The 27,537-nt window shown below is 38.3% G+C and overlaps 2 protein-coding genes across 7 annotated transcripts in view; both read left to right on the forward strand.

The window, feature by feature from the left end:
* Positions 1–400: 400 nt before the first annotated feature.
* Positions 401–27,537, forward strand: part of POC1B (POC1 centriolar protein B) — a 54,254-nt gene continuing 27,117 nt past the window's right edge. For 3 of the 6 annotated variants that reach the window (XM_062015900.1, XM_062015911.1, XM_062015940.1), the window contains exons 1-10: positions 401–511; positions 731–815; positions 10,004–10,175; positions 10,969–11,148; positions 12,365–12,472; positions 13,303–13,418; positions 13,804–13,937; positions 14,665–14,733; positions 18,652–18,804; positions 27,233–27,313. In XM_062015900.1, coding sequence (XP_061871884.1) covers positions 401–511; positions 731–815; positions 10,004–10,175; positions 10,969–11,148; positions 12,365–12,472; positions 13,303–13,418; positions 13,804–13,937; positions 14,665–14,733; positions 18,652–18,804; positions 27,233–27,313 — 1,209 coding nt within the window. The remainder of the gene's footprint in view (positions 512–730; positions 816–10,003; positions 10,176–10,968; positions 11,149–12,364; positions 12,473–13,302; positions 13,419–13,803; positions 13,938–14,664; positions 14,734–18,651; positions 18,805–27,232; positions 27,314–27,537) is intronic. The other 3 variants (XM_062015922.1, XM_062015915.1, XM_062015932.1) reach the window with 3 other exon arrangements.
* GALNT4 (polypeptide N-acetylgalactosaminyltransferase 4) lies at positions 1,087–5,510 on the forward strand. The gene has a single exon (XM_010205389.2). It carries the CDS (start codon positions 1,290–1,292, stop codon positions 3,039–3,041), a length of 1,752 nt encoding a protein of 583 aa, XP_010203691.2. The 5' UTR covers positions 1,087–1,289; the 3' UTR covers positions 3,042–5,510.

The following is a 27,537-nucleotide window of genomic DNA, read 5'->3' on the forward strand; positions in this document are numbered from 1 at the left end:
ACAATCGCCAGCCCGCGTTTCCCACCCTCTGCCCCGGCACCCACCGAACGTCGCCGCCCCGGAGGCGGTTCAGCCCCAAACAACCGCGAGCCGTCGTTCTCATAACCAACGGGCGAAATCGGAGACAACAGACGTTAATACGCTCAGCCTGACCGGGGAGGTGGCCCGGCAGCAGCCTCAGCCGAGGCCTCAGCCTCACGCCGGCCCCGCCTCCGGCTCCAATACCGAGCACCGCAGAGATGCCGCCGCCGGCTCGCGCGGTTGCCACGCAACGCGACCGGCGCTATGCCTTTAAGAGGGAATCGAGCACCTACACGTCCGATAGGCGGCTGTGCGGCCCCGCCCCCCGCAGGGCGGCCGGCGAATGGGTGGGTGGGAAGACTCGCGGTTGGCGCCGCGGATGAATTCTGGGCTCGGCCGGTCGTGCCTAGAGCGCGGGGGGTTTAACGGGCCTCCGCTCCAGCAGCTGCAGTTTGTGCGGCGTCCCGCTCCGCCCATGGCCTCCGCGCTGGTAAGGGCTCGGTCCTAGCCCCGGGCAGGGGCAGACAGCGCGGCGCCGCGGCTGCCGGCCGGCGAGGGCAGTGCGGCCGCTGCACCGCCGGTGGGAGCGCTGAGGGCACAGGGGCCGCTCTCTCCCGCGCGCGAGACGTTATCGGCTCTGGGGTGGGGGGAAGCGGCGAGTGCGGGGGTCGCCTGCCCGGGACCTGACGGTGTGCAACCTCTTCCCCAGGAAGACCCCGTCTTGATCCAGCCTTTCCGCGGCCATAGCGCGGCGGTGACGGGCGTCGCCTTCAACGCGGATGCCGCGGGGCTGGGTGAGTGCGGAGGCCACGACAGGGCCGGGCACCGTTTGCTTTCCGGGCGGGACAGCTCGCTCCTTCCTGTCCCGTTGCAGCCAGCGGAGCTGCCGGGCGGTTCCGGGCGCAGGTCCGCGTGCGGAGGCGGAGCGGACTACCGCGCCGGCCGGGCGGGCCGAGGAGTCTCTGCCCCTTCCTTAAGCGACAACTTTTTGAGCAAACCACAAGGCGGGAGGAGGGGTTTGTCCCGCGGAGAGAGAGGAGGAGGAGGAGGAAGTAAGTGAGGGGAGCGCCGAGGCCGGAGGGCTGGGGGGGCCGCTCCGCGCCGCAGTCCCCTGGAAAGCTCTGGGCCGGGCACGGAGGGACGGGCTGCGAACTCCGCCGGCGGCCTGAGCCCGAAGCGGGGAGTGGCTGCAGCTCCTTTCGTCCAGGGGCAGCCGACAGTCGTTCACGGAGCTCCTCTCTACTGGTTGCTGCTTTCAGTCGCCGACGATGAGGATCCGTTTGGCGAGAAGGTGGACGTGGGTCCGCAAAAGTTGCATTTTTCTCGGCTTCTTGATGATCGCTTACTTCGTGGTCGAGCTCTCCGTTTCTTCTTTCGGTGCCTCCCTCACTGGGGAGAGCATCACCAAAGGGAAATGGGAGAGGCGCTTTTCTGACAGAGCAGAAGAGGCTGTGGATTTGGCTCATCCAGTTTATGACAAATCTCCGCCTGATTCTTATGCCCCAGGAGAATGGGGTAAGGCTGCTCACTTGCAGTTGAGTCCCGAGGAGAAGAAACAGGAAGAAGAGCTGATTGAGAAGTATGCGATCAATATTTTTTTGAGTGATAAAATCTCTCTTCACCGGCACATTGAAGATAATCGACTGAGTGGCTGTAAAACTAAACCTTACGACTACAGAAGACTTCCCACGACATCTGTTATAATCGCCTTTTACAATGAAGCCTGGTCAACGTTACTGCGAACAATACATAGTGTTCTTGAAACGTCGCCTTCCGTGCTTCTAAAAGAAATTATACTGGTGGATGACTTGAGCGATAAGGTGTATCTGAAGGCTGAACTTGAAAAATACATAAGTAGTTTGAAAAGAGTTCGTTTGATAAGGACAAACAAGCGGGAAGGATTGGTTCGTGCACGCTTAATCGGTGCTACTTTTGCTACTGGTGATGTCCTCACATTTCTTGACTGTCACTGTGAATGTGTTTCTGGCTGGCTAGAACCGCTGCTCGAGCGGATTGCTGAGAATGAGACTGTTATTGTCTGCCCTGTCATTGACACCATTGACTGGAAAACATTTGAATACTACATGCAAACAGCAGAGCCCATGATTGGGGGGTTTGACTGGCGGCTGACGTTCCAGTGGCACTCTGTGCCAAAACATGAACGTCTCAGGCGCAAATCTGAAACGGATCCCATCAGATCCCCAACTATGGCTGGTGGCTTGTTTGCTGTCAGCAAAAAGTATTTTGAGTACCTAGGTACCTACGATACTGGAATGGATGTTTGGGGCGGGGAGAACTTAGAATTATCATTCAGGGTTTGGCAGTGTGGAGGCATGTTGGAAATTCATCCGTGCTCCCACGTAGGCCATGTGTTTCCAAAGCGTGCGCCCTATGCCAGACCAAATTTCCTTCAGAACACGGCACGTGCTGCTGAGGTGTGGATGGATGAGTACAAAGAGCATTTTTACAACAGAAATCCTTCAGCAAGAAAAGAAAACTATGGAGATATTTCCGAAAGAAAGGTACTAAGAGAGCGTTTGAAATGCAAGAGTTTTAACTGGTATTTAAAAAACATATTTTCTGAGTTACATGTACCAGAAGATCGTCCTGGCTGGCATGGTGCTATCCGCAGTGCAGGAATAACTTCAGAATGCCTCGACTATGTCTTACCAGAACATAATCCTACTGGGGCTCACCTTTCTCTTTTCGGATGTCATGGTCAGGGAGGCAATCAATTCTTTGAATACACATCAAATAAGGAGATTAGATTTAACTCTGTAACTGAGCTGTGTGCTGAAGTCCCTGAGCATGAAGACTTCATAGGTATGAGGAACTGCCCAAAAGATGGATCTCCCATCCCAGAAATTATTATATGGCATTTCAAAGAAGATGGGACTATTTATCATCCTCATTCAGGAAAGTGCCTTAGTGCTTATCGTACAACTGAGGGGCGTGCCGATGTGCGAATGGGGACTTGTAATCCTGCAGATAAAAATCAGGTTTGGAAATTTGAGAAATAGTCTCTGCTGGTACTGTGAATTGAGTGGACAGTGATCCCCAAGGTTTTTATATGTATGAGCGGATAGAGACATTTGGTTGTATACCTTGGAATATCTTCAGATGTGTCTGTAGTGGCATAGAAACTATATCTGCTGTGGTGAACTGTATGGAAAGAAGAACTAAATGCTAGGGTTTAGTTTATAAAGTATTGAATACAGATCTAGTGCCTTTTATTTTTGTAAAATTTTGATCAGCTATTTTCTTACTTTGGTCTGTCTTGATTATGGTAAAACAGGGTTTTTGGGTGGACTGAGGATGGGTTCTTTTTTCTTAAAAAAAAAAAAAAGTACACATTAAACCTGCAAGATAATGTTACATAAAAGAATCTTTGCTTACCAGAAGTAAAAGCTAAAGAATCTTGCAGTGAAATTAACTGACCTGTGTTGCAGATACATTATCATATATGTATCTAACACTAAGTAATGCTACAGTAGCATATGATTGCATTGCCATGGATGTGGAAAACTGTATCTTAAGCCTTTTAACATTCTCCAGTTTTCTGGGAATTTACAAGCTCTTAGGGGTTTCAGGATGACAACGAACTATATTACATTGAAGAGGAGGAAGTATTTTCAGTCGGTGGGCTTTGGCACTGCTTTGCAGTCTTGTGCCTATTCTGGAAGACTTACCTCATGAGAGTGAGTCAGGAGCTCTTGTGTTTAGAGAAAGAGTGTGGTAGCAGTGGAACCAAGAACATGCTGTTAATGCCACAAATGATAAGAAATACTGTTGGCTACAAGTAAGAATTCAATTTAAAGGTAACTAAGAGGGAAAGAAGGCACAGAGCTGCGTTAGCTAGTGCTGTTTCTTAGCTATATATGTAATACTTTTGTTACTCCTGTGTCAGCTTTTCAATGTTAAGCCTGGCATACTAGGGGCACACAGCTTTTGTAACTATACCATGTTTTTTTGTTGGTTGGTTGGTTGTTTTTTTTTTTTTTTTTTCCAATCAGTAGTGTGGAGTTAGAAGATACAGAGGAAATCTTGGGTTGTTTCATTTTGTGTTATGTGTATTAGCAACATCTGGTATGCATCAGCCCTAGCTAGAGTTTTTAAATAATGCAGCATACACTACCTCTTTCATGTTCCGAATCTATCATGGGGAGACCTTTATTAAGGCTGAGAAAAACTGAGTTCCTGAAGTGTGGGGAGTTAACCAAATCTTGTTTTCCTCCAAGCTGTCCTTTGGCTTAAGTGGTTCACAAAACAACTTATTTGGAATGTTTCCTGTATCTTGTTGTCCTGAGTTTTGAAGAATATTGATTCTTGAATTGTGTCACTAATCTGGTTTGAGTGTGATTCTAGACAGTAGATGTGATAGGTATATTGTGTACTTGAAATCTTGTGTTTAGTGTCTGCGTGTTATTAACTTCATATGGTTTAAATTAATATTTCAGGCATTCCAGCCTTTTGAATTGCTTTCACTGAAGTGATAAATATTCTTCAGTAGTCATAGTGTGTTAATTCTTGTCATGGAGCTAGTCAGTAGGAACTTGAACTAGTGAGCAATAAGAATCTGGATACCTGAGGAATGTAGTAGATGTGCATTTGCTGCAGATGTTAATAGGTAGAACGATTAAAAGGGAGCAAGTGGGACCTGAAATAAGTAAAGATTTGCAAAAAATAAAGCAAGAGTTAAGACATGATCTTGAATATTACTGGTTTTAAAGAACTGAGATTTGAGTGGAAGCAGACTAAGAAGTGGAACAGAGTAAGAGGACTTGGAGCTGTGGATGTCATTCAGAATAATGCTAAAAATGCTTGCCACTGTGTGGCATCAGTTGTTTTAATTCTAACTTTTTAGGAGATTACTTGCAATTTATTTTTTTCTTTTTCCCTAAGCTGATTTTTTTTTAAAGAAAGGGAGCTTCTTTACTATATAAGGGTGACATTCCTGAAAAATTCCACTCCACTCTGCAGCAAGGAATTCTTTTGTGGACCTACAAGTTATTAACTGTTTATCAAATCCTAAAAGACAGCCAGTCATTATGTACTGGGGCAATAAATTATATAAAATATGTGCTTTTATGAAAAGCTTGCTATAGACTGTTATGTTCAGTAGAAATGACAGGAAAAAGGCCCAGGTTCTCCTACATGGCAGAGCATAAGTTGTATGTGCAATGCATGTTTCCTCAGAAGAAAGTAATTAAATGATGTGAATATAGACTATGCAACTTTTATATTATTAACTTTTTTGGGACTTGGTAAAAAACTGCATTTCATATAACAAACTACCTTCATGTTCAACTGACATTCAAAGTGTTCCTTATCTCTTTAAGCAATAAGTCAAAATGAATCTGCCTCTTGAAAAGATGTTCTCTCTATATGTATCTGGATACTTCCTTTCTCTCCACCATGTCCTATTCTATTTTTGTGGTTATTTAAAAAAATAAAAAGGAAAAAATAGAAGGGCAAAAGTAAAACATATGGCCTTAAAATTTCTTCCTACTAGGAATTAAAAGATTGGGTGGGTGGTGGAAAGAGGGGCCACGGGGTGGGGGAGGGGGGGGTGTGAAAAAATCCTTGTCATTTCAAGTTCCACTAGTTTTGAACTGAGTTGCAGCAGTTCTGCAGAAATACTCCTGTCCAGTTGGTTTTCAGTATGTACAGATTTCTGGAAAATCTGAAACTCTGAAATATTTTCTAACTTAGACTTTGAAAATTTGAAGAATGCTTGTATGTATTTTAAACTACTGATTTTAAGTGTCTTAAAAGAAATTGAATGTAAACTTAACACTGAATAAATGTGGAAGGGCTTTGGGTTTTCTTTTGGAAAAAATAAATTCCAGAATGATAATTAAATGTTGGCTAGAGTGCTGACTCTTTTCAATTCTCTTCTACTTGAGTAAGTACAAACAATATACCATAAAAACTGTCTTGAACTTAAGGTAGTTGTTAGAAGTTCCTTGTAACCTATCCATTGTGCTTCAAATTCCAGAGTGGCTGTCTTGACAGAGGTTCAATTAACAATTGTTTTCCTTAAAACAGGAATTCTTTCAAATCACTGTTAAACGTGTTTGTGTTCTGAAGCTGCACCATATCATACAGATTTCCAAGGCTCCTTTAAAATTGCAGGTTATGGTGACAGTGTTTGAATTTTACACCCAAGTCTTGTGACCTCTGCATAAAACCAAGTCTTTATTCTTTGATGTTCAGTTCTCATATTACTCATCACCGGAAAAGCAAAATGCCTATACATACATCAGATATATTTGCTCATGTGCAGAAAGCACTGATGTTAAAAAGAAATAAAGAGGCACAGAGGTTATAAACTGGACTAAGTTGCACATTGGAGTTGACTCAGTGTGAATTTTCAACTTTCTTTTTTCTAGTTATAATTTGCAGGTAATAAAATATTGTAATTGCTGCAGCAAGGACAGATTTTGTCTTTCACCTTTAATCATAGTTCTGGTCGTGTCGCGTTTTCTCTGAGGCGATCGTGCAACAGACTTGTTTTTGGTATGACCCATCCTGAAAAATCCTTCTGGTCCTTCTGTGTTTCTCAAAGTATTATAACTGAAACAAAAAATAGCCCCGGAGATCTATTGTGAACTATTTACTCCTGGTCTGGTAACCAGTTAAACTGTAGGGTGCTGGCATACTTAGAAAGTGCTGACAGAAGTTCACCAGCTGGGTCTGGTTTGCATTGTGTCAGCACCTCTGCCCTGGAAGGCTCTTGCTCCCCTCCTTTTGAACATTTAAATACATTGATAACATGAACTTGAAGGGGGAAAAACACATGAGATATCAATCCTTTTGTTTTAGTAACAACTGAGGTAACAGTCAAGGTAACCTAACAAATACATATACCAGGGTCTTGTGGTTAAGGTAACAACTAAGGTAACCTAACAAATACGTTTACCAGGGTCTCCTGGCTAAGGTAACAGGTCCCTATCAGGTGTGGTATGTAACTCTTGCAGTTTGATCCTTATGTGATTCAAGTGAATACTTATTTAATCAATAGGTATTTGAGTTATTTGCCAATGCTTAGCTGATTGAACTATTACTAGGTGATTAACAAGTGCTTAACTACTTATTATGATGATAAGCTGTTAACTAAAATAATTGTGTATCTGCAACAGATGACAAAGCAGTTGTTAAGATACTGTGCTTGAGTAAATTCCAGAAGCATTGTTATAAAGCAGGAAAAATTCCTTAAATTTGATTAAAAAGACATATAGAGGAGTTAACTGATAATAGTAATAATATGCTTGTCATGCAAAAAAAAAAAATTAGTATTGGTAGTGGAAATTGTTGCTGACAATGTTGTTGCCCTATAGACTTTGATGTTTAGTCCCTGTGGTTAGCTAAAATAAAATGTTTACTGCTAAAGCAAAATCCTTAGGTGCTAGCTGTGTGCACCAAAACTGATTTCAGCCTGCTTCAACGAAGAATAGCATTGCTTGGCTGAGGCTTGTTAATGGTAAAGGGACCTGGTTTCCTTGGCAGAATAGAGGTCAAAGTTGAGTATGGATTCAGAGTTTTGGCCTAGTTCCTTTCTTTGTGTTTATGCCTCTCTCGTGCTGTTCAGATATAGAGTCACAACAGCCTATGTGCCTTAGGAAAAAAATTCTGCAGCGGGACTGTCAGTTGTTCCTCTTCTGTGCAGGTCCTGAACCTCTCTTCTCTATCACCTCAGGGGTAGTGTCATCTGGGCTGGAACTGCAGTATCAGAGATAATAATAGCCTTTGAGTGTCATGGAAAATAGGTGGTGGCATCAAGAGAGAAAGCTACCTAAGGATGGAGAGAGGATGCTGTGTGAGTGTAGGCAACAGGGAGTCCAGAGGGAGAACAAAGAAGATCCTTGTGGATGTCTCAGGGAAAGGAGAATATTCAGATCACTGCTGTGTCTCATTAACCTTGTCATCGTCCATCTGTGAGAGGGTGAACTACAAGAAACCAGGCTTTGAATTTATTGTATCATCATCTATTAAAACATTTCCTTCAGATTTTGGAACTGAAAGCAAAGAAGGCTGGTGTTGCTCATGTAGTTCATGAGGTACCACAGATACTTTGTGCATTATCTCTCCTAGAAACCATAATTTTTGTCTGTTGCATGTTTCCAACTTGATGCCTTCAAAATCCATTTTAGCTTCCATTTCACTTTTTTCCTTTCTGTTTTATGCCACTCTAGATTGTGTTTTTCTGAAACAGAGGGGGAAAAAAAATGAATCATTCAAATACAATTGGAGCCTGCTGTAAAAAAGAGTTCTGAAAAACTGGAAGGAGAAGAATATCCTATGCTTCTGTGTGGAATTTAGGCCTGTTGATATGGGTATAGGGATAGTCTGGACCCGTATCTTTTAGCAGAAGCTAGTCTTTTGAGAACAAAATAATATCTCTATGCCAAATCCCTAAAGAGAACTTAATTTTTTGTTTGAGGCTTGCCTTGACACATATGATAATAAACTTCTTTCCTTTGTCTTATGTTGTTACATGAAACTTGTTAGGAAAGGAAGAGCAGTCCTTTTTATGCCCTCTTCAATTTCCAGGAGATTCCTGTTTTTCCTCTCTCTGTTTCTATAGTAGGGTGTATTGGGTCTGGGGTGATGATGATTTTCCACAGCAGCCCTTGTAGTGCTGTGCCTTCTGTTGGTGGCTAAACTGGTGTGTTGATAGTACATCAGTGTTTTGGCTACTGCTTGCGCAGCATCAGAGCTGTCCCTCCAGCATTCCTTCCCCCACCTTCACCAGTAGGCTGTGAGTGGGCAAGATCCTGGGAGAGGCCATGGCCAGGATAGCTGACCCAGGCTGACCAAGGAGATATTCCTATACCATATGACATCAGCTCAGCAAGATAAACTAAGGGGGAGGTGTTTGTGTGATTCACCTTTGCCTTCCAAAGTAACCATTACACATACTGAAGCCTTCCTCGGAAAGTGGCCAGACACCTCTGCTGATGGGAAGTAGAGAATAACATCTTTATCTGCTGTGCTTTCACTTCTAATGTGTGTGGCTTTTCTATTTCTTTATTAAATTGCTTATATCTCAACCCACGAGTTTTCCATCTTATTTTCTCCCTTCCCTGATTTGACTGAGGAGAGGGGTGATAGGGTGGCATGGTGGGCACCTGGCATCCAATCAGGGTCAAACCACCAAATAGGGATAGAAATTTTATAACTGAAGGATGGGAGTGTAAATCCTTTGCTTTTATTTGACCTGTATGCTAGCATTTAGCAGAGATGAAGATAATAGTTGCATAGGAATATAACAGTTGTCAGTTTAATTTAACTGCTTATTACGGTTGCTGTTTATTTCCTGAAAATGATCATGTTCTGATAAAACTGTCTGTCTTCTCAAATATATGCATAGTCCACCTGAAAAATAACTGGCAAAAAAACAGAAAGACCATGTTCTTTCTATTATCAGGAAAAAACTTCACATTATGATTTGAACTACATCACTTCATATTTTAAAAATTAGTACTTAAATTAAGATGTATAGAATTATCATATATGCATATTCACTGTAGTGTAGATATCTGAAGTGTTAGATATTATATTTGAAGTTTAAATTGGTCTGTCTTTTTGAAGTTAAACACTAGATGCTTAAAACAAATTCTGACTCAGAGGTCAGTATTTGGTAATGCCAAATCTGAATTCATACTTAACAACATGTGCATGATGTTTGACTTTACACTTTCTATTCTAAATCCTTTAAGTAGATGTAATCTTGTTTGCTTAATACCACGGGGGAGCTACCTGTTCCTCTCCTTTTCCCAATCTTCTGTCCTTCCAAAAGCCTAGTGTTGGTGTTGCTGGCTGCAAGGCTCCTGCTTAGGCCCAATAGCCATTAAAGCCCAGTAACTGTTCCTTCTCCCTTTCAGTAAGTTTGGTAGTAAATCCATAATCACTACCCCGATTATTTTTTTTTTCTCTGATAACAATGAACAGACTCATAATATCTTTTATTTCTTGCCAGCTACCTCCTCTTTGGATAGATGTCTTATGGTGTGGAAGCTGAAGGCACAATGCAGAGCTTACAGATTTGTAGGCCATGCAGAAGCAGTGACCAGCATACAGTTCTCACCAGATGGGCAGCTACTTGCTTCTGCTTCTCAAGATCGTACTATCAGACTATGGATTCCTTGCATGTGAGTATAACTGGATGATGCTCTGTTTTTTGTTAATGTGCAACATAAAGTTTGAGTCTTTGCACAAGAAAAGTTTTGCTTTCCTTCCTGTGTCCCTGGGCTTTGAAACCCGGGCTTTTGAAAGAAATGAGATTGGGGAGCACAGGCAACATTGTTCTTTACTGTGTTACCTCTTTATTAAATATTTTGTAGTTTCAAAATAATATTAGCAATTCAGGGGTTCAGTGTGTTTAGGACTGTGGTAATATTTGTCTGACTTAAAGGATATGTTCCTTTTTAATAAGAATTGCATAAATGTACTTTATTTTGCAGAGACAAATGCTGAAGGAAAGAAAAAAAAATGCATTTTTGGAAAAAAATAGTTTTTAATTGACTTGATTTTTTTTTTAGAACATTCTCAAGTAGTACTGATTATAAGCTATTAAGAATGATCTTACACTAGTGTTACTTCAACTTTAAAACATTTCATAGGTTACTGTTTAAAAAAGTGTTATTCTCCTTGAAATACCATATAGGTGTTAATGCTGCTAGTTAATGACACTTCTCTAAAACTGGTTACATTAAATACAATTACTTTAAATCTGTCACTCTAACAATCAGTATTTAAATAAAGCAAAAAAATATTTGCAGTGATAAGATTTAGCCTGTATATGTTGCTTTTTCATTTGGATAAATATTTAAACTTTTGAGTTTTATGATGTTTTCAACTTGTTGAGTGTTTAACTTGTTTAATTGTGGTTTATATATTGAGGTTTTCTGTGGGTGTGTTTTGTTTTTTCTTTTTTTTCCCTAGTCACGGGGAATCATCAGTACTGAAAGGTCATACAGCATCTGTTCGTAGCGTGAGCTTCTCTCATGATGGCCAGTCTCTAGTTTCAGCATCCAATGATAAATCAGTAAAAATATGGAGTGTTCGCCACCAGCGCCTTTTGTTTTCCCTGTTCCAGCACACTCATTGGGTTCGCTGTGCCAAGTAAGTGTTGTTTTTATTCTCTTTGTAGTGAAGCAAAACTCCTGTAAAAGGGTTTTTATTTCCCAGGGCAGAGCTAAGAGAAGAAAAAACTGTGAATGAGAAATGATGATCTAATAAAGATTTTTTTAATAAATCATTCTTACATATAAACATTTTATATCTGTCTCTTAGTTGAAGTCTGAAAGTTTGCTCTGTTACTCTATATATATGTTAAATCTATAGCAGAATGTTAATTCTTTAAAGGACAAATAGAGTCTTTTGTATTTATTTCAGTCAATGTCCTGTCTTTCTCCAGTCTTTTATGCTTTTGTGCTACATTAACTTATTTCACAGCATTCACTTGTTTCTAGATTTATTATGCACAGTAGGGATTTTCTCAACTATTCTTGGAACAGCAGTGACATAAAAGAGTGGTCATGAGTCAAAATGAGTTAAGCTTATATAATTGGAAAAGGTAAAAGGACTGACCTTGTTTTACTGCAAGTTTAGATTTGCACTCTATTTAAAGGCAGGGCAGCTCTTCAAAGACAAGAAAAGCTTGTTCTTTGCTGATTTTTTTTTTTTCTTTCCTACATATTAATGAAAAATCTGCAGCTAAGAGAGGCCTGATTTAAACTTCTTGAGAAGGAAATTTAGCATTGGTAAAGTGCAGAGCCCTACAAAGTTCCAAAGTATCTGACAATTTAAAAAAGAAGTAAAAGCTCCAAGGAATTGTATGTGAAGTTTTTTGAATGCTATTCTGATGTCTTGGTGGAGTTGCGTAATGTGAGAAATAATAATGATTGGTGAAATCATAGAGAGATCACTTTTCCTATTTAAAAACCTAGCCTGTCAGTCTAGGAATAATTGTTTTTTGCTGACATTTTATGTCTGGAGAAGGCTCACAGGAGATTATTTATATATATATGCTAAAATTGAACACAAGTTCTACTGTGTCCTTTTTGTCTTTTTGCCTCTGTAATAATCTCTTGGCATCTGAAGTGACAACCTTGGGCTGCTGTTACTTTTCCTCCTTCTCTTGCTTATGGCTCTGGTTTTAGTTGTAGTTGATTTAGAGATAGAGAGGAGGAGGAAGAGAGAAGCTTTTCAGTTTTATTATGTTACAGATTTGAATTTCAAAAAGACTTTCACAGTTCTGGTGTTTTGCTGCTTTTGTCTGTAACGTTAATCTAGGTGGCATTGGTTGTTTAGTAATGAATACACTTGCATGTTCCAGATTTTCAACTGATGGAAGACTAATAGTATCTTGCAGTGAGGATAAATCTGTTAAGATCTGGGATACGAGAAATAAAACTTGTATTGACAGCTTCTTAGATTATGGAGGGTAAGTGTAACTATAAAAAAGGAAAAAATGTAAGTGTGTCATTTTAATGAGATTAAATTTGTGGTTTGTGGTATTAAAGTCTGAGTTATATCTGAAAATAGATAAAACTTCTACCACCCATGTAAAGTAAAAGAATTAATTTCCCGTTTTTCTCAAGAGGTTAACTGTCTGCACTTATCTGTTTTCCAACAGTCAAGAAATAAGCCAAAGAAAAAACAGGTTGTTCTTGGGTTTTTGAACAAGATCCTTCAACAAGAAGAGAAATTTTAAAAATTCTCCACTTAGTGAAAACATTATTGTTAGTTTCAGTGACCTGTCTTATTTAGATTTAAAAAATACTTGCTTTTATTTGTCTTCAGTTTTCTTAAACCTCTTGGAAGCAGAGTTTTAATTTAACAAATGCAATAGAGTATTAATCTTGTATGTGTGCCTTGCTAACTGGATGCCTTCTCTATCATTTTTTCCAAGCTAAAAGGTTGTTATAGCTAGATATTCTGTTCTTAGACAAAATTATTTCATTTCCTGCTTTGAAGGTCTTTGCAGCACTTTCTTCTAGTAACTTTGAACTCCAACAGAAAATGTGAAAGCTTGAGTCAGGATGATTCTACTATCTCTTTAACTAAAGCCAGATTATACAGTCTAATTCATCATGCACACCTTGTTTTTCTTATGTCAGTTACTTGAAATACCTTATTTGAGTTTCCATATATATGGATTCTGCACAAGCTTATGGCAGCTCCATGTTAATACTGTGTTTTATATATATATATACACAAGTAAATATTTCTGTGGAAGTGTGTAACTAATTTATTTTCATTAATTATATTTAGATTTGCAAACTATGTGGATTTCAACCCAACTGGTACATGTATAGCTTCTGCAGGTTCCAATCATGTGGTGAAACTGTGGGATATTCGAATGAAGAAGCTGCTGCAGCACTACAAAGGTAAAACCAATGTACTCGGTTCAATTTCTTCAAAATAGAGCACTTTGCAACAAAAGGTGGTTTATTTAGATTATAGGAGTTAACTCCTTACTGGGGAAAGTGAACAAACAGATCATGTTGACATTTTGGATTTTTAGGGTTGCTAGACTACAAAACGATTATTTACAGTCCGAATTATGATTGTTCCTTTGGAATTCTTCTCTTAATTTTTAGAATAGAGCTAAGCAAATACCTTGGAGAGTAATCTATGCCCCAGCACTTTGTTGTTTTTTCTCTTAAATCAAGTAGATTGTTCTTTGAGAAGTAGAAAAGAGCAAAGAAATGAAGTGTATGTTTCCTGTTAACAGATATCTACAGTTTTTGAATATTGTCTTCTGTAAATCAGTTCACAGAGCAGGTGTTAATTGTATATCATTCCATCCTTCTGGTAATTACCTCATCACTGCTTCCACTGACAGTACCCTTAAGATTTTGGACCTGTTAGAAGGAAGACTTATTTACACTCTTCATGGACACAAGGTATACACAATTATCCCATTTAAATGGAGATTTTAATAGATTATTCAGTGTCTTTTCAAAGGGAAAGTAATGTTCATGCCATTGTGTCTCATTTCTTGCAACTTGCAGTTAAACTTTATGGTCAAGTGTTGTATTAATACATCTTGTCACAAATACGTTAGGAAATGCATCCATTTTATCTATCAATATTGTCAATCTTAAGTATTAATACAATATTGATAGATTAATATTAAGTAATATTGTCTTCTGAAATAATTTTTACAAAAGAGTGAATTATCTTTTGTCACATTAGTCTTTTTTTCTATTGAAAAATAGTGCTTTCTAAGGAGGGAGCTTATGGAAAATAACTTTTCTGATGAGTGGAAGAAACTTTATCTCTTTCCTCTTGGTGCAAAACATGCCTTACTTCTGATAATGAAGTACTCAAGGTATTATTATCTTGAGTAATGTAATATATATTTAATATTTTTCATTGCAGAGTTAAAGCATAAAATCTAAGGAAAATACCTCTACATTCCTATCATTGAATGTAGTATTTGTAATGCAACATCTTACAAAGATATGCAATATTAACTCTTGGAAGAATTTCATTACAGTTAATTGTTCCTTATTTTATTAAAATGAAAATCTATTTATATTAGCAGCTTAAGTGGTTTTCTCTATCTATTAAAAAAACATGATTATAGTAACAGTGCAGTTTTACTGTATGCTAATTTTTTCCTTTTAGGGACCTGTGCTTTCTGTGGCTTTTTCAAAAGGTGGTGAAAAATTTGCCTCAGGTGGAGCAGATGCTCAGGTTTGTGGTATTGTCTCTTTAAATATTTTAATGTTTGTTACAATATTTAACTCCCATCCAGTGTATGTCACAGAAACATGCTAATTACAGTATGCTGACATGCATTCTGTCTAGTAGTGTGTTATATAGACTTTGTTTAGCCTAAAGTTAAATTTTAAGAGAAAAATGATAAATACATTATTTAAAAACTTGAGCTTAACTACTTTGTATTGGATGTTACAAGAAGACCACTACAATACTACCTACTTCTGGTTTACTTACTAAAATAAAGGAATTATTTTTAAATAGGAAAAATTTAAGTGTTGCAGTTCAGTGACAAGAAAGTAATTGTTTTGTAACTAGTATTAGTGCTTACAATGCTCCTTTAGGTTTTCACTTCTTTTAACCATAAGAATTGAATTGTACTACCAGTAAAACTTTGGCTAACCTTGCATTTACATTGGTGAAACAGCAGAACTGGATCTCATACAGGGAAGAGTAGTTCAAGCATTTAAAACATAAAATATTTTCAATTAAACAGCAAATCATGCAATTTATTTTTATCTGCTGTGATAAATTGTTGTATTACAAAAACACCATCAAACTGCCCCTCTACTCTGCCCTGGTGAGGCCTCATCTGGAGTACTGTGTCTAGTACTGGGCTTCTTAGCTCAAGAGGGACAGAGAACTTCTGGATTGTTCAGCACAGGGCCAGCAAGGTGGTCAGGGGACTGGAACAGCTTTCATACAAGGAAAGGTGGCGGGAACTGGGGCTGTTTAGTCTAGAGAAGAGAAGACTGAGGGGGGATCTTATTAATATTTACTAATAGCATTTTCTTTGAGTTTTATAACAATTGGTATATTATATTTGACTTGAAGTGCATGTATTAAACCCAGATCACATGATAGAAGGTTAATCTGAGAAGCTATGGTAATAGATAAGACCTAGAATACTATACCTAACTCAACTTCCCAGATCAATGTTGTCATACCCTGGGAAAGCCTGGGTTAATGCACAGTTCCTTTTGAATCTGGGGCTCCTCGAACTACATGCATATTTAATACAGTCATGCCATCGCCTTTCTCCTACTCTTGACTTAATGCTGTAGAGCTCGTGACAGGTGGGATCATGGAATGAGTAGGTATTAGTGCAGAAAAAAAAAATCTGTAAGATGACTCATGTTTCTCAGCAGGTTGGTACAGTGGTTTCATGCCAAATGCATGAGAAGCAAGATCCATTTTCATCAGGAAATGCTTCTTGGGTGAATGTTGAATTTAGAAAAAGTTCTCATGGTAGATCTAGGAATGAATCTTGCTTTTATTTACCTTACAGAAGGGCTTATTTTTATCTGTTGAAGTTTTTCCTTTGTGAATGCTCTGGTTGGAGATGACTTTTGATATAACTTTCACTTTTGTATTTTAAGCTATGCAGTGCTAACCATTGTGTGGTAACTGCTTATGTACATCTCTTAATCTATAGTAAACATTAACTGTACCTGAGTTCCCATTTTCTATTGATGTATACATATATATACTCCACAAACATCCTTTTTACTGACTTGTCCACAGTCTTCTTACATGTCTGCCAGGAGAATAGTTGTGGAACTTCTTCTCAAATCACTGATAGAATTAAGTTGGTTGACTGTAAATGTAGGAAAGTTGTTCTGACAGATCAACAACATCAAGCTGATGAGCAGAACCTGGCCGTAAATGCTATCTTCTGTCCCTTGAAGTGTCCAAAGATACTGTCTGTTACTGTCTGTCCACAGCATGAGTTGGAAACAGACGATTCATTGTAAGTTTACCACAGATTGCTTGCTCTATACACATATTATTTCAAGGCTATTACCTTTTCAAACAACAAATAAAATATTTTCCTTCATCAAAGAGGGAAAACCAGTATCTCTGCTTCTAGTTTCAAGTTTGTTTCTGGTTGTTGCAGAGCCAGCTTAAACCTTTGTTTAGAAGCATGTGAAGTATTTAAAACAAAGACCAGATACTTTTTTTCTTTTTCCCTGTTCGCTTTCTGTAATCAAAAAAACCTGCACATGTAGAGTTCTGAAGCTTATGTTCTTCACACTTTTTATGTGCATGTGACTTTCATTTACCTGCTTACGCGGAAGACAGAAGACCTTTCACTCTTTAGTAAAAGAGCAAAGTTATACCTATTGCTTTGGAAGACAGTAGCCTATGTTGTTCTTACTTTATTGGAGAGACAACTCGTTGTGTCTGATGACTGCCTTGATGTAAAGGGAAATACTTCCTTATGGAATAACTATTTTTCTAGGGTTGTGCATAGTTGCACTGTTCCCATTGCAGTTGAGATAGTCAAATCACATGTGAATGTTTCTATGCTAGTTTTACTAATTTTGTTATCGGTAGTGATGAAGCTGCAAGTTGCATGGCCGCCTACTTCAGAAAATGAAACATATTTAGAGCTAGAACAGCTCAAATGCTTACCACTGATGAAAGGTCCTACTTCTCCTGCCTGTACACTTGTTTATCCTCACTGCTGAGTCAGTTCAATTTGCTAAACCATCAGAAAATTAGTCTGAAAAAATGAGGAAAAGACACATAAAAAATATGACTAACTTTTTATACTGAGTTGTATGATGGAGGTACTGGAACTGCACAACTGAGGATGAGTTCCTGTGTGACCTACTCTAGGTGGTCCTACTCTGGCAGAGGAATTGGACTAGATGATCTTTCAAGGTCCCTTCCTGCCCTTGAGATTCTGTGAGAAGAGAGCAAGATCTCTCTCTTACAGCTTAGTAAGCTGTTGTAAATTAACTAATCTAACCTAACTGTTGTGCAAGTGCCAGGTTCTGATGCAGGTTTATACAATTTGTACCAAGATACATACATCCCACTTTCACAGTTACTAATATCTGAGTTAGTTTGGGTCCATCTTTGCTGGTGCACTCTGTCTCCCAGCACATATTTAGGGTCTTCCACTCCAACAGTCATGGAAGACGCTGGACCTGAAATGAACTGGTAACAATGCAGCTACTTAGGAATATATTAAAAATGTGATTTAATCTGCTTGGAATTCCTGTGAATCTGTGATTTGTGATGCTTATGTATAGTTTATTAACTTCTGAAAAATACTTTTAATGACTGTCAAAACTACTTTTGACTAGACAGGCAAGTAATTTTAAGTCTGTCCCACCAGTCCCGTTTTATTTCCTCTAATTTAGAGAGCATCTATAAAAATCAACAGTGGACTTTGGGAAACTGACATCTTCTAAATATTACGAGCTTTCTTTTTTGTTTTCTTTTTTTCTTGTAGCACTTAAAGTAACAAAGATGCCACAAATCATGTAAACGTCTGTTAAACTGAACTAAATTACTTGTATACACAATTGACATGAGAGCAACAGTATCTGTTATGATTTGATTTTTTTTTTGGTCTCTCCATAAGACTGGATAGACTACCTTCTGCTATCTTACCTCCACATACTACTACTTTCTGCATTTGGCCATGATGTGGCTGTTGAATGTGTTTTCTATCTTGAATGTAATTGGACAAGGTTCAGGAAACTGATTCCTGCTGCTAAAACACTGGAAACAGGTGCTTTTGTGGAATTTCTGTCATACCCTCAAACTTTCTCGTTTGACCTGCTAGCCTTTGTAAAGGACAGAAATTTGATAGTGTATGACCTCCTGGTTTGGCAGAAAAATAACTCAGTACAGCTCAGTGGGACAGAGGTTTTCTTTGTTAATGACTATTAAGACATCTTTTGGAGATTTTTTTTAATAGAATGAACCATATCTGTTAGAGTTGAAATACAAGATATGCTGGCAAAGTGCCTGCATTGTAGAGTACAAGAGGCTTGTTCTGATGTGATGATCTATTGGTGTTAACAGGTTTCACTGAATAGTTATGTTTTGGGCACTGAATAGGCTTCAAGCACTTGCTGATATGATGGCTTCTTACAGGTATTACTATGGAAAACCAACTTTGATTCATTTGATTATAAAGAAATTCTTGAACATCATATTAGAAGAACACATATTGATGATCCTCCTCATCTTCTTGATATTTACCCGAAGTCACCTCATCTCCATGATGAAAAACTTCAGTCAGTTGAGGTGAGTAAGGAAAGTACTTTAATATATGAAGCCAGAAGCTTTTGTAAACATAATCTGTCTAGCATTTATGGCTAAATGAGTTCTATGTATACCAGAGAACTTTATGTATATTACTTTGAAAGCAACTATAGCTTAGGAATCCATGCTAAGGTTACTAAGCTAGCTGATGCTGTCAGATGGGGGATACACAGAATAACAGAATGGTAGAGGTTGGAAAAGACCTCTAGAGATCATCTAGTCCAGCCCCCCTGTGAAAGCAAATGCAGCCTTTCCTCCTAAAAGAGATATTCCTGTCACCTGATCATGTTGGTAGTCCTCTGCTTGACTCTCTCCAGAAGTTCCCTGTCTCTTGAAAAAGTGAAAAGCTTGTGAAAGCTTGAAAAGTGGAGCCCGGAACTTGACACAGCACTCCAGATGTAGCCTTACCAGGGCAGGGTAGAGGAGGACCATCAGTCTGCTGGCCACACTTCTTAATACACCCCAGGATGCCATTGACTGCCTTGGCCATGAGGGCATATTACTGGCTCATAGTTAATTTATTATCAACCAGAACTCCCAGGTCCCTCTCTACAGAGCTACTCTCGAGCGGGTCAATCCCCAGCCTGTACTTGTGCATGGGGTTGTTCCTTCCAAAGTGCAGGACTCTGCACTTGCACTTGTTGAACCTCATGAGGTTCCTCTCTGCCCAGCTCTCAAGCTGCTCAAGTCTTCTGTCATCCAGTTTGTCATCAGCAAACTTTCTGAGGGTACACTCTGTCCCCTCATCCAGGTCATTGATGAAGGTGTTGAACAAGACCCAGAACTGACACCTGTGGAACCTCACTGGCCACAGGCCTCCAATGAGACTCATGATAATTAATCATTACCCTCTGGGGTCTGTCATTCAGCCAGTTCCTGATCCACCTCACTGTTTACTCATCTAACCCACATTTCTTAGGCTTTTCTCTGAGGATGTTATGAGAGACAGTGCCAAAAGCCTTGTTGAAGTAGACATATACTGCTGTCGTCTCATCTACCTAGTCAGTCATGCCATCACAGAAGTCCATCAGATTGATCAAACATGATTTCCCTTTGGTGAACTCATGTTGACTACTCTTGATAACCTTTTTTTTTTTCTTCATATGCTTACAGATGACATCTAGAACTATCACTTTTCCAGCATGAATGTGAGGCTTATTGACTTGTAATTTCCCAGGTCCTCCCTTCTTGTCTTTTTTTGAAGACTGGAATGACATTGGCCATTCTCCAGTCCTTGGGCACTGTTTAATTTATATTCTTTTCGCATTTCTTGTGTAAGTCTGTATTCTGCACCTGATTTAAACAAAACATAGATGGTACTCTAATTTCTTAACTAACATGGCAACTGTTGTTGAAGATATCTTAAATCTTCAGTGAGCTTTAGGGTACTACTCAAAATACATCATTATCAGCAGGATAAGGTGGCATTATTACTAAAATCAAGTACTTGATTATTACAAGTTACCCCTCTTTCCAAGACCTTGAGATATTGTGAGAATATCTTGATATCTATCTAAAAGTTTAGAGTGCTTTTCTAAGCTAGTAGTATGTTTTATGTCAGTGTAGTTTCCTGGTAATTTCATTCTTCATCCACTTCACTGTCAAACTTTCTGCCAGCAACCCTTGAAAGTACTGGGAACTAGGGAACCAAAGTGAAATGTCAAATATTCGGTGTCTGTACTTGGAAAGTCCTGTGTTTGTCAGACTGTTTGAAAGCTATGCTAAATAGGTAAACAATACTATGCCTTAGAGAAGGTCATTGTTTATGCTAAAAGCCCAGGGATTTATTTGTGACTGTCCTTCGTAGTTCTGGCTAGCTTCTGTTTGGTGGTTAGCCATACTTTGATATTCTCCAGGTGTATCTAGTGTCAAAGACTTATATCTGATCTAAATCTAGGAACTTTTTGGTTGCTATCATATGCTAATAGAGTACTACAGAAATTCACCATTATGGCTTTGTTCATATAAAATGGAGGTACTACTGCTATGGTATTTGTCTCCTGCTCACACTCTTAAAACATTGAGATTTGAGGATATTGTATGTATATGCAATATATATGCAATATGAGTAGTATAAAGATTGAAAATATTTTGTTGGAGAAGCAGAATCCCGATAGAGTTCATTACTGAGTATTTTCATGTTGGATGTGAAGCTTTCTGATGGTTAGCATTTTGGTCAACTGCATGTACGACAAGCTTCACAAACAAGCTTCTGTGCAGGCCTGTCATACTCAATGTGAGATTAATGAATTAAGTTTACTGGTAGCAGCCTTCAGTATAGGTGATCAGTGCTGGAACAAACGTAATCACAGCATTTGCCAGCAGATTTAAACCACTCTTGCTGCATCAACAATTTGCTTCAGAATTATACTTGTTTATAGAGTACACTAAACGAAACACAGCCGCTTATAGCTGCTGGGTTCAGCTGCTTTCTTTTCGGGTCAGCTTTTCCAGACTTCTGCTGCTCAAATGACTGGCAAAGATATTCATTTTCTCTAAAGCAATCTTGCAGATTTTTCTTTTTTTCATCCCTGGACCCAGGTAACTGAGAAGCTCTGGAAAAGCATTAATGAGTTTAGGCTAAAGTTAACCAAGGCTAGAAGAACTTCATTACCAATACTGAAAGGGCACTTGAAGGCAATTTGATAATTGAATGTCAAGAAATAATTCATCAGTTAGCTTTAACAGATTTCACTTAACCTAATATCTGCATTTCTTCATGGCTGTAGTATTTGTAGCAGCTTATAGACTTCTGGGTTAGCTGTTCTGTAGTAATGAAAGGACTTCATAACTTTGTCACTTGTCATAGCAAAGTTTTGGACACTTGTGGTATGTTTTCTGACCTGATTTCAGGATTTTAGGAACAAGGTTGCTGTGATTAGTTTTCTGTTAATGTCACGTTATCTGTTGCATATCTTGTTCTCTATTGAATGTGAAGTATATTGTATTCTTTGTGACAGAAAGTTTCAATAAAAACTAGTAGTAGTTTCAATAAAACTAATAGTGTAATTTGCTGTATCTCTATATTTGAAAGCTAAATAATGTAATAATAACTATTGGGATCTTTTCTGCAGCTTATTTTCAGATTAACAGTTTAATCAGTGCTAAAGTGGAGTTAACCAAATTTTGTTGCTCCATACTTTTTTTTTCACTGCTCCTCCTATCTGAACAAAAAATATGGGGTTTTTGTTGTGTGAAGGAAGAATGGACCTCACCATCTGGACACAGATATAATTTATTTGGACAAGACTAGTATCAGATTGCTAACAGCTATAACATGCTTTAGTGTCACTAACGAATTTTAAAAGTGTTCCATCTTCTTAAGTATTTCCCCCTGTAACTGGAAAAAGCAGCTTTTCTAGCCTCAATTGCTATGCTGTACTCGAGGGAAAAAAAAAAATTGCTTGTCTTGAGTTAAAACAAACACTTTTCTTTTTTTAAAACATCTCAATCTCTTTCTAAGCAACAGGCAATGGAAGAGGGAATTTTAGCACTAGACAGTCCCACTGCAACACCACCCTCATCTTTCTGTGATTCATCATATTTCTAATATATTGGGGAAAGGAGGAATTGAATCACAGACATATCAGAGAGAACTTTTGGAAGTCATCTGGTTTTATTGCCAAGAGTACATCAAGTCAGCTGTGGCTGTGTCTAGTTAGGGGCCCTTGAAGAGGGATGGAGATTCCCCAATCTCTCTGGGTGATCTGTTCCACTACAGTGCAGTGACTGTAACAACATGTGTTTTTTCTAGTATTTCATCTGTACCTCAGATAAATTGCAGAGCTGATTGCTTTCTGTTTATTGTCTTTTTCATGAGGAACAGACAGACGATTGATCTTAACTAAACTGAAGTAACAGTATTGTAAGAGACCTAATAACATATGCAAGAGTTACAGGCAGGCAAAGGAGGCAGTTCAAATACAGGCTATTTGAAAGCTTAGATGACCTTTTAAGGTTTGCTACAAGCCACTGGAATGTCATCTAGACACTTGAGATGTGTTACCATACATTAAGTTATGTTGAGCTGCTTTAGGATAAAATTCAAAGTGCTAGAACAAGTAGAAGTTCAACATGCACAGGTAGAACTTGGGGGAAGTAATTCTGTCCAACTTTGTCTTGTAATTCCTAAGGTTTCATGTATCTCCAGGTTTCTTACTGCTTTTGGGTAGTTGTTGCTTCTCTGTCTTTGCTTGCTTCAGTGTGACAAAGTTCCCGCTATTCCAGAACTTGATTCTGGGAAAACAATATGCACAAAATTGAGCTAACTTTGCTCAGAATCTATTCAGCTGTGTTCAGAGAAACAGTTGAAGTGTCTCTCACATCACCACTTAGAAATGCAGTTTTGAACAAAACAGTTTGCACAAAGGCATTAAGAATTGCAAACACCATCTGGTATTTTGTCTTCAGTATAGTGACTGAAATGTGGAGCTTGAGTGTACATTCACCTTTTCTCAGAACTTTTCCTTATTCACTTTTCACTGAGCCAGCAATACTGAATATACCTTCTCTATTTTTTTTCTCTTTCCCTGCGTAGTTTTTGAAACATAATTAAATTTTATAAGAAATCCCATATTTATGTCTTCTTCAGACCAGCAGTAACCTGAGTTCTAGTACAGTGTTGGATTTCATGTCTTTGACTTAAATCTTTACAACTGTTCTCCAACTGCACTAGTCAATGCGATTCTTGAATATTCAAGTAAGTAGAGATTTAAAGCTTATAATCATTCCAATTATTCAGACAATTTGGAAATATAAGTAAATGCCTTATGCCTCTTTTTTTTTTCCATTGACCATAGAGGCAGTCTTGGGTGACTAGCTCAAATACAGCTGTCTAGCAGTATGTATAAATTTAGCTGAAATAAACCCCAGTCATTGTCTCCCTTTGAAACAGCAAGCTTTTGGAGACATTTGAAAATATTACATTTAATCAGTAATGTAGTTTTAGTGAAATATGCTAAAAGGAAATGCTTTCTACTTGGTAACAGTTATATTTCTGAATTTCCTGTGTACATAATTATTTTTTCATATATTAGAGACCTCTTTAAAGCAGATGGGAGGTTTTAGCATTGAGATTTGAATGTAGTAAGATGAGTAGAATTATGTCTTGACCCTGAAAAGCTACTTTTGATTTAGTTTCATCTTAAAATTTTGAGTGTGATTTCAGTTGTAAATATTGTCTCAGATGAAGGAAATGCAAGTGTGCACTAGGTGTCAGTAAAGATGAGAGGATACGTCTGGTTTGGCCTGATGGCTCGGGTCTGGCAGGGTGAAACTGTTTCATCACAGGGGAAGCTATGTTTCTCTCAATATTTTTGGAGAGACTATTTCTCAGCTATGGGAGTTTCCTGGGAAACGTTTTGAATTATTCACAGTTTCTTTTAATTTTCTTTTTTTTTTTTTAATATAACACTAGTGTCTTACCAAATGCATTATAAAAATGAAGGATTGTGTGGATCTTTTCTTTTTGAGACTGAGTATACTTTAAAAAATTGACAGAGGAATAACTGTAGGGGCATAATCATTTACTTAAAGCATGTGGCTGTGAATCACGTACTTAGTTGAGCCTGCTTCTTTTATTCTTTTAGTTCTTTGTCCTGAGCAGTGGTCCCATTTCCTGCCTCTCAATTTCTGTAGATATTTTGGTTTTATTCCACTTGAGTCTTTAGAAATCTGTAATTCATTACATGAAAGGTTCTGTAGAAACCTTCCTTCAAATGTATTTTCTTCAACTATGGATCAAAATGTGATAATTGTATCACTGTATTGGAAAAAAAATAAAGAAAATACATATATATATATATAAACTTACTGGATAATTAAAGGAAAGCTTTGGGAGTGTTTTTGAAACCTTTAATTCATGACAGTTCTCTCTACCTTGCTTTTTGCTATTCTTCCTTATTTAGAAAACTTAACTAAACATGTTTGAATATATTTGAAAGCTAACTACATCATCTTGTCTGAAATGTCAACTAATTTGAGACTTTTACACTTGGCTTCATCCCATTGCTTCATTAATTTTTGGTGCAAAATTAAACATGAATATTTTCAAGAGGCACTTAGCTACAACCTTTAAAGGTTTTGTACTCTTTTCACTTTGCTGTTTCCAACTTGTTGCTTAACAATTTAATATATTTTTATATAGATATCTTTTAATATAGCCTATACAGTTCCTGCACTTCATCCTCCCTTTATCTCTTACAAAGCAGTTAGCAGACCTATATGCAGAGGAGACTTTTAATTTCAGCTGTAGGATGTGGCACTTACATGTAAAGAGCACCTTTTGTGAACTTCATCATACCATATATTTAGCAATCCGATGTCAAGAAAAGCATTAAACTCATTCTACAATATCTCTGATGTATATAATGGGATATTATCTCGAAGATGTTTCAAGAGCTATTAGCAATGTTACTACAGTAGCTCCTCTATATTAGAGTACTGATAGGTGATAGGCACCTGCTGTCCCTATTCTGCAGTGTCCTGACAGTACATTGTCCTCTTCACTGCCCAAATGATGCATGTTACTGAATGAGCAGATCCAACTGAGACAGAGTTTTGACAGTCTTCAGGTGAAATGGTAGGCTATTTGACCTTCAAAAGACAAACTACTCTTCTATCTAATAAACTTCCAATAACTAAAATATAACCTTGTCACTAAGTGTGTGTTTTGGGATTTTTCTGCATTTTTTTACACTTTCAAGTAAGATGGTTGCCATTAATACTGTCTCTGAGAAGGCTGCTGTTGGATTACTGATAAACTTGAAAAGATAAAAGTTCTTTTTCTGTTCACTCCATTGGGCTTCTTGATGATTTGAAAGTCATCTAATCTTTCTGTAAATATTGTGACTTCATAAAATAAGAAGACAAGTACTTCTATACTTCACATTGAGAGGGCAAATGTATTAGGCTGTGATACACCTACTTAAACAGTAATAGGGAAAGTGCACAAAAAGTTTTTTGTAGAGAGGATATTCTGATCCTTAAGTGAAATTGTAAGATAAACAAAAGCAGCAACTTTCACAAACTTTATATTCTCCTATGTTTTGTTAATGCTTCACTTTCAGAAAAGAACATTAGCAAAATATTGCAGTTATAGGTTAATTTCTAAAACCAACAATAAGAGAGTAGTCCAACTATGATATTAAGATGTCAAAATCACAGATGTTGTGATGACATATCTGATCAATTAGCCTCTGATATTATCCTAGTACAAATCAGTTTTTACTATGTTTTTACAAATAACATGAGCTGTGTTTGGCTGGTTAACTTATCCCAGGTGTCAGTGTTACCTCCTACCTGTTTTCCACAAAGGGTTAAGTTGTTTTGACAATCAGAGCTGTCATGTAAGAAGCAAGCATATCAACGGTCTGTCTGTCTGGTTGTGATAGGTGACTTGAACTTGAGTGTGAGCTGGATGCAGAGAGATCTGGTCTGCTAAGAGTGTGCTTATTTTCATCATCAGTGCTAATGATGTAACCCCATCAGTAAGGGCAGTTCAGGCTTAGGGATCAGCTTGATGCTCAGCTTCCTATACATTGCTGAGCCAGAGTGGCTGCAGCCATGCTGATCCTAGCACTGGCTGATTGTAGGACTTAACTGGCTGCAAAATGGGAGTGAGTAAAGATGAGTCCTAAGCAGGGGGAGCAGCATAACATAAACACAGTGCTGCATAGTTGTATATGGAAACCACCACAAGTCTAGAGCTACTGCTGCCTTTGAACTGTAACAAACTAATTGGATGTCATTGCTAGAAAGCACCTCTCAAGTCCAGAGTTGTCCAGGGCAGTGCACCTCTTGTGCTGGAGATGGTTCTCCCAGGGGAAGGAAGAATAGGAAAGACAATGTACAACTGCATCCACAAGTAACTGATACTGGATAGTAAAACTCAAAGATGACTTTGAGGAGCCCTTATTGCTGTTGTACACATGCAAAAACTTGCAAAAGTACCTTCAAGTGACAATTACAGAGTTGGGAAGTTGGTTGAATACCTTCTGCTGTACCATAATTCAGCAGCATCGTTGTCCATTCCATTAATTGCATGACTTCAGCTTTGGATAGATCCTGAGTTAGCTGTCCTAGTACATTTCAAACTTCAATTTGCTTGATTTTTGTCATATAAATGAACTTCTGAATACTTGTACTTCCTGTGGTAGGAATCCCCAATATTAGTTTTGAGTGATGGATGTTTGAGGTATAAATTATATTTCTGTAATAAATGTGTATCTGAGGTCTCTTTCTGCAGTATATGATTGCATTTTACACGGTTGGAGAGTACTTTTATGACTTTCAAAGCCTATTTCCAGTCCTTAATGAATAGTGTTGCCTTAATGTAGCAAGTGATCCTTTTCATTTCAATTGGTTTTTTTCCTTTTACTGGTGATGAAATAAGATTATTCATTTTCAACAGGTCAACCCTACCTTTGATTTGACTAATACACAAACACTTGACCCACCTGTCATAGAGATTAGTTCATCTTTCAGTATTCCGGTAAGTTTCCTTCTGAAGGGGAATGGGAAGACAGGGTACAGATTAAACTGATATCTTTCATCTGTATGAATGAAATATATTTTAAAACAGTTGTCAACTGCTGAAAGTTCAATATCCTAACTTTTCAACTTAAGCTTTCTTTCACAGTTCCCAAGGCTAACCAGAAGATGGTGTCATAGCAAAGCCTTCATGTTACACTAGTAATTTTACCCATATACTAAGCA

This window comes from Colius striatus, chromosome 1 (genome assembly GCF_028858725.1).
Source record: "Colius striatus isolate bColStr4 chromosome 1, bColStr4.1.hap1, whole genome shotgun sequence".
NCBI classification, from domain to species: Eukaryota; Metazoa; Chordata; class Aves; order Coliiformes; family Coliidae; genus Colius; species Colius striatus.

Bases quoted from the DNA above. Each gene is read 5' to 3' on its own strand.
- GALNT4 (XM_010205389.2), top strand. From the start codon at position 1,290: ATGAGGATCCGTTTGGCGAGAAGGTGGACGTGGGTCCGCAAAAGTTGC.